General features: G+C 38.3%; 2 protein-coding genes across 4 annotated transcripts in view; one reads left to right on the forward strand and one right to left on the reverse strand.

The window, feature by feature from the left end:
- SRP14 (signal recognition particle 14) overlaps positions 1 to 846 on the forward strand; it is a 21,401-nt gene extending 20,555 nt beyond the window's left edge. Inside the window, exon 5 of the mRNA XM_075065480.1 lies at positions 614 to 846. Within this exon, the coding sequence (XP_074921581.1) occupies positions 614 to 718 (105 nt within the window). The 3' untranslated portion in view covers positions 719 to 846. The remainder of the gene's footprint in view (positions 1 to 613) is intronic.
- Positions 1 to 6,711, reverse strand: part of EIF2AK4 (eukaryotic translation initiation factor 2 alpha kinase 4) — a 97,046-nt gene that overhangs the window by 14,352 nt on the left and 75,983 nt on the right. For all 3 annotated transcript variants that reach the window (XM_032802561.2, XM_032802562.2, XM_032802563.2), the window contains 5 exons: positions 6,351 to 6,479; positions 4,424 to 4,510; positions 2,745 to 2,857; positions 1,499 to 1,557; positions 732 to 829 (listed from right to left, as the gene is read on the reverse strand). In XM_032802561.2, the coding sequence (XP_032658452.1) occupies positions 732 to 829; positions 1,499 to 1,557; positions 2,745 to 2,857; positions 4,424 to 4,510; positions 6,351 to 6,479 (486 nt within the window). The remainder of the gene's footprint in view (positions 1 to 731; positions 830 to 1,498; positions 1,558 to 2,744; positions 2,858 to 4,423; positions 4,511 to 6,350; positions 6,480 to 6,711) is intronic.

Here is a 6,711-nt window from a genome sequence, read left to right on the forward strand (position 1 = left end):
GTCACAGTGGTGCACTGTGGGATACCGCCCGGAGGCCAATACCGTCGATTTACGGTCACACTAACCCTAATCCGATATGGTAACACCGATTTTAGCGCTACTCCTCTCGTTGGGGAGGAGTACAGAAACCGATTTAAAGAGCCCTTTATATCAATGTAAAGGGCCTCATAGTGTGGACAGGTACAGCATTAAATCGGTTTAATGCTGCTAAAATCGGTTTAAATGTGTAGTGTAGGCCAAACCGAAGATAGGTCCATCAATGGCTATTTGCCAGGATGGGCAGGGATGGTGTCCCTAGCCTCTGTTTGCCAGAAGCTGGGATTGGGTGACAGGGCATGGATCACTTGATGATAACCTGTCTGCTCATTCCCTTTGGGGCATCTGCCATTGGCCACTGTCAGAAGACAGGATACTGGGCTTGATAGACCTTTGGTCTGACCCAGTGTGACCATTCTTATGTTCTTATAATAGCCTTGTCCCCAGTCATGTGGGAAGTCTTTGTTAGAGCAAAGAACTGGTCTCCTTGGGTCCCATTTCAATGCTTTACACCCATGAAAAAAATCCATTTTCCTCTTCTTGTAACCCTTTGCCTCATTCACTGTTCATTCTGCAGACTAAACAAGGCACTGATCCTGCAGAACAAACAGCCTGTGATCATGATATTACAGCTACATGCAGACCAGAAAAAAAATTCAAACCAAAACTGAAAGAAAAATAAAAACTACATATACCTGAGTTTCATAACGCCGTCTGACACTGGCAGGCAATTTTTCAGGAGCTATAACACTCACATTTGGCACTACAGAAGTTCCATGTGGTTCAAATAAACCTAAAATGCAAACAGTTTGAGAATGTATTCTTTCTTCACATAAACATGCATGTCATATCTTGTTTTAAACAAAACTACCCCCCTCTAATCTTAATGGGTCAAGACTTATTTACTACTATGATGGGTGCTATTGAAGCAGTTATGCAATTTTTGTCGCTACAACTTAAAAGGACTCATCTTGCAAAATCTTCTGATTCTTAAACCAACAGAAGAAACAGGATGGAACCTGGTTGAGAGTCATCTCCATTAGTTTTCTGCACTGTCCGCATTATAAATCACATCACTTTGCAGCAAGATAGCCACTTCCAGCTACAGGATCAGAAATGTCGACTGTAAACAAAGTTTTAGTTTATTCAGTGTGGCAAGAAGTCTATCATGCCTTGTGAACATTTTGACTGGTGGGCCAAGCAAAATGGTTTCATGTTTCCTGTACGTTTATTATAAAATGACTTCTGCATTTTATAGGAAAATGTAATTTAAACTTTTCAACTTTTAGACACAGCATTTGAGATTAGAAAGAAATTATTCTCGCCAGGTAAAAGTTGTAAGGAAAGACGTTTGTGGTTTGTTTATAGCGATTCTTGTAATGTGATTAAAATATATGCTACTTTATTGCAAAGAATGTTTACTGTACACAAAAAGTCAATTTTAGAATTAGCAATTATATACCTGAAGTATTAGCAAATGATCCTTTTAGATTCTGTACTGAGAGATTATCTGAAGTTTCTCTAAAAGCAAGCAAACAAAAACAGTTATAAAAATAGACACAATGTAAAAGCAGTACAGTAATGTAAGTTACTGTTAGCAACCTTTCACATGCAAAGGTATTTTGTATTCTTTTCACTCCAATTAGCTGAAAAAAATGTAGTGGAGATTTTCAGCATATAGTTGCAAATTAAATCCTGTATTTTTGATTAGTTAAGAAATGCCAACACACAATTAAACTCGTTAATTTAAAAAGAACTGTCTTCAACAATCATAGTAAACAGCAAAACTTTCCTTGCTACTTTCACTAATTGTAAATGGGAAATATTTTAGACACCAAGTTTCTTTTTCATTACCTTGCTACTCCTATATAGGATCTTGCATTTATGTCATATAAAGTTGCTTCTGTGACATAACAGTCATGTTAACTTCAATAAATGAATGTCAAACAGGAAAAATAGTTGGACTTCATGGCCTGATCAAGCAGGAGGAGATGAGCAGCAGGGAAAAGAAAGAGCTTTTCTTGCAATCAAATTGTTAAACAAACACCCACATAGCTGGACTTTTCTTCAAATGAGTCCCAGTATGGAAGTTTCCTATTACAGAGCTACGCTTTGCAAAGCTATTCAAGAATAATACTGACGGCCAATCTTTTGATGATTATTGCATGTACATCCGTGACAGTATAAAAGTAAAGACCTACTTATTCAGTCCACACTTCTGCTTTCACATGCCCATGTGCATACTTGAATGGTTCTAATAAATGCAAGAATTTTACTGTAAGCTTTTTGGGGCAGGGACTTCTTTTGTTCTATTTGTACAGCACCTAGCACAGTAAGGCCCTGGTCTACGAAAGGGGCTCATAGGTGCTACTGCAATACAATTAATAAGTAATATCAACGTTTAGGCAGGTATGCTCACATGTTGCAAGTTTGAACAATTTTGCTCACATAGAAGCCCAGCTGAAAATCTGGCCCTAAATCTGTAAAGCAGTAGGAAGAATACTTCAAAATGTTACTCTCAGTTGCCTTCGGCAAATCTCAAGACATAACAGAAGTCATACCATCACATTATTTTCCTTCTTTTTCAAAAAGGAATTTGGCAAATCTTTCTCAGTGGTAATTTTAATTAAAAATCAATGTAATAGAAACCTCAACTGAAGTCTTATTCTGAAAGACCTTTAATTTGACTACTCTATTTATGCAGCTACCTGTTACTTCTTTCATCACAGACTTTAGTCTTCAGTTTCTGGGCCAGGTGATCTACTAGCTCAGTCTCTAAAATCCTTTTCTCCGTCTGCCTTTCCTTCTCGAAGGATTTCACCTACAAAATGGTAATTGAACATTTTAATGAGTTTAATGAGATTGCTGAATCTGGAAATCTACATAAATATACTGTGGAAATAAAGAAAACTAAATTTGAATAAGCTCATCACCTATTAAAGATGTAATTCTCAGATGGAATAAGACAGACTATCAAAGCAGCAAAGAATCCTGTGGCACCTTATAGACTAACAGACGTTTTGGAGCATGAGCTTTCGAAGGGTGAATACCCACTTCGTGGGTTCATCTGATCACTGGCCAATTAAACCCTCTGGCTTGGTTGATTAGATTTCTGCAACCAAATAACTAATAATAATTTATTTTGCATTTTCACTGCTTAGGCTTGGCCGCTTTCATTTGTTAATATGAGATAATGACCTCTTGCTGGTGTCCGGAGGGAAATACTGCGTTAAACACAGGATTCTCTCTCTCTGTTTTAAATTAAAGGATTAATTTGGAATGTGGTTGCCTTTCACTGAATTTGCAGAGAGCTAACTCTCCAGCATTTAAACTCTCCTACACATATTTGCTCAGTCTTTGTTTTATTAATTATGAAAAGACTAATTAAACTAGAGAATCGCTATGCCATTTAATATATTGACATGCTCTTTGTATTTCTGCTCTAACCTAACAAAATACCATCACTAGGTTTTAAAGATTAAATGTGTTTTTTTCATTGTATCTTTAATGCCTAGATACATCACTCTGTGATCAAATAATTGTCAAGATCAACTTGTTCTTACAGTTAGCATAAGAGGAAGATTAATAATTGAAGTAAGTGAAAAGTATCTTTCTGTTATACATTATAGCTAGGTTATACAATCATGCCATATAGGGGCAAATGATTTTAACAGATCACTGTTTTGTTATGAAAATGATTAAAAGTAGCAGCAAAGATAATGCCCAGAATCAGTGACAGCTTTGGGCACCAAAAACCTTTGTTTATGCACAGAAGAGATACAGTACAGACAGTGGCAATTCAAACTTCCTTACAATAATGCCTTTGCATATTAACCCTAACCTGGAGAGACAAATAGAAATGGTGGGTCATAGTTCTATGTCTATTCAAACATTGTCTATTTTGCTAGCTGCCAATAAGACTGACAATTTTCTTGGTATTTGTTTTGTAATGTAAACAACCGCCCAATTGGAAGAGCCAGAGACCATCAATTCATTGCATAATGTCACCAAACACCCATTACGTAGTGGTAACACTTGGTCACTACCTTTTAAAAAAATACACAAATACAGCTTAAATGAGTCTCAGTCTAAGTTACCAGATTTGTATTTAAGTTACCAGATTCTTTTTTTCTCCCCAGATAAAAGAGGAGGGAGACTGGGCCTGGTAAAAAACTAGGAAGATGGGTTTGCTGTGCATCCATTATCCATTCTTCAGACTAATTTTGTACTACTTATTAACTCTGAAACTGTACTGAGATGAAATGCCAACTACTAAATTATAGAGCACTTTCCCCAGAAAATATTGTATTAGCGCCACAAAAACACATAGAAGAGTAGATTATTAATCTGAAGTATTTACGAAAATTCTCCCCAACCCCACCTTTACCTTTACATGATTTCCTTCTTTCTCAGAGACAAGAGTCACATATGTGATCCCAGAACATTTGCAATACTCTTGCAGTTCTTCTTGGGACTAAAACAAGAAAAAGTAACAGTAGAGAAGTGAAGTAGAGTATAAAACGGCAATTTAGACAATCAAAATCTCAAGTTGACTGGAAATACATATATACTGTACGTATTGACCTTCTGAGTAATTAAAAGCTTTGCACATCAGTCCAGGAAGAACAATCTCCTTATCAATTTCTTTATTTTCATGTTTCAAAGCCTATAACTCACTAAAGTGTGTTTCACCAAGAAATAGAAGTAGAAGCTGGATATTTGTCTCCATTGCATCTATTAGCAAGAATGGGCTTTTCTTCCAGTGTTTGTAACGTTCATTACTAGCCCCGCTCCTGCATGGAGATCTGCCTGGATGGATCCCTGTCCCTGTGTGGAGCTCCACTGATTTCAACTGGGCTTTGCACAGGGTGTCCACCTATGCAGTTCTCAGCAAAGAATCAGGGCCAGTGCTTGCTGTACTGACATAAAAGTTTGTCAGCATTCAAGGTAAAGTGCAATCAAGAGGTTGCAACTCGCCATCTGTGAACAGCCTCGAGACCAGAAAGGGCCAATGCACACACAGGAAAAAACAAGTGACTTGAAGGATATTAAACACCAGTTATACTTGCACTTCAACAGCATATAGCCAGATGCAGGAAAAAAGTGAGAAAAAGTAGAGAAATTGTTGCCAATACTAAGGCAATAGAATACCATAATGTCAGCAAGGCAGCTAAGTGACTCAGAACTCTATGCTGTGGGGCATTCTGAATATGCAGAACTACAGTTCATTAAATTTGAGAGAATGGGCAATTCCACGGCATTTCCTTTGACATTCACCATTTAGCATGTATATAAATAAACTGAACCAGACTGTCCAGAGGTGGGTAAGTACTTTGTTTATCGTCCCATAATCTACCTGTGCTGGGCACCTGCTGTTTCGTTTGGGCTCATTGTAAGGGAATGAGAAGTCAGTCCTTCAATACAAATAGCATTTCCAGGAATCTTGCAGCACTGGATATTCTTAATGACTAACGTTGTGGTGACACTTGTATGTTTTAGGTCAGTAATCAAACGGTACCGTCTGCAGTCCCTGGAGTACAGCTTTGTTATGCCACTGTAGTGGCCACTAAAGTGCAGAATATGCTCCTGCCTCGCAGTCCTGTTAGCCCATCCCTTCCCTCTTCTAAACAGTACATGAAAACTGCTCCTGCAAAAGGTGTTTTTCATTATTGCCACTACTGACCCAATATTTAGAACCTTTCCATTTACTCCTATGAATGACTCCCTCGGTTCCATTTTTTGGAGGTAAAAGTATACTTTTTGTTTTTATATTGTTTATGTAGGTTGGTAATACACATTTTTGGGGAAGATTTATGTCAAATACTTGTCCAGGATCTCTAGAATCTTGGGTGCTTTTCAATAAAGTCATCTCCACTACATCTCATCCCATGGAAGCAGCATAACCCAGTGAATATAGCACTGGATTGGAATCAGGAGACTTGGTTCTTCTCTCACTGTTGACCCTGACTCAGGACATACCCAAAGCCCCATGAATTCAGTAAGAGTCTTTCCATTGGCTTCAGCGGGCTTTGTATCATGCCCTCAGTGAGTGACCATGGGTACATCGCCTAATCTCTCTGTGCTCTAAAACAAAGATTATGATGCTTATTCACATTGTGAAAGGTGATGAGAGCTACAGAGGAAAAATACTATAAAAGCAAACATAATCTTCATTGATTTAAGGATAGCTGAATTGCACCCAGCTGCTCAATATTATGATTCTATAAATGAATAGCCTCTAAGAGGCTGCTTTAGCAATACCAGCCTTTATGAAACTGACATATAGCTAACAAATACGTAGACAGAGTCTTTACCTGGGACCAGTCATACATGATATCAGCTGGAATTCCCGCAGTCCAGAGTTTTTGAACGATATTGATGGCTCTCGTCATTGACATCTGCCCAACACTCACAACCAACAGATCACAAGAGCCCATAGTAACCTGGAAGAAAAGTAGAAGTGAGAGGGGCAATGTGAGCAACCAGAGCATGTTTTCAGGTGTAAACATATTGATATTACTGGAGAAAAGACGATTACTCACCTTTGTAACTGTTGTTCTTCGAGATGTGTTGCTCATATCCATTCCAGTTAGGTGTGTGCGCGCCGTGTGCACGTTCGTCAGAGAAACTTTTACCCTAGCAACACTCGGCGGGTCGGCTGGGCGCCCCCTGGAG

This window comes from Chelonoidis abingdonii, chromosome 4 (assembly GCF_003597395.2).
Source record: "Chelonoidis abingdonii isolate Lonesome George chromosome 4, CheloAbing_2.0, whole genome shotgun sequence".
NCBI classification, from domain to species: Eukaryota; Metazoa; Chordata; order Testudines; family Testudinidae; genus Chelonoidis; species Chelonoidis abingdonii.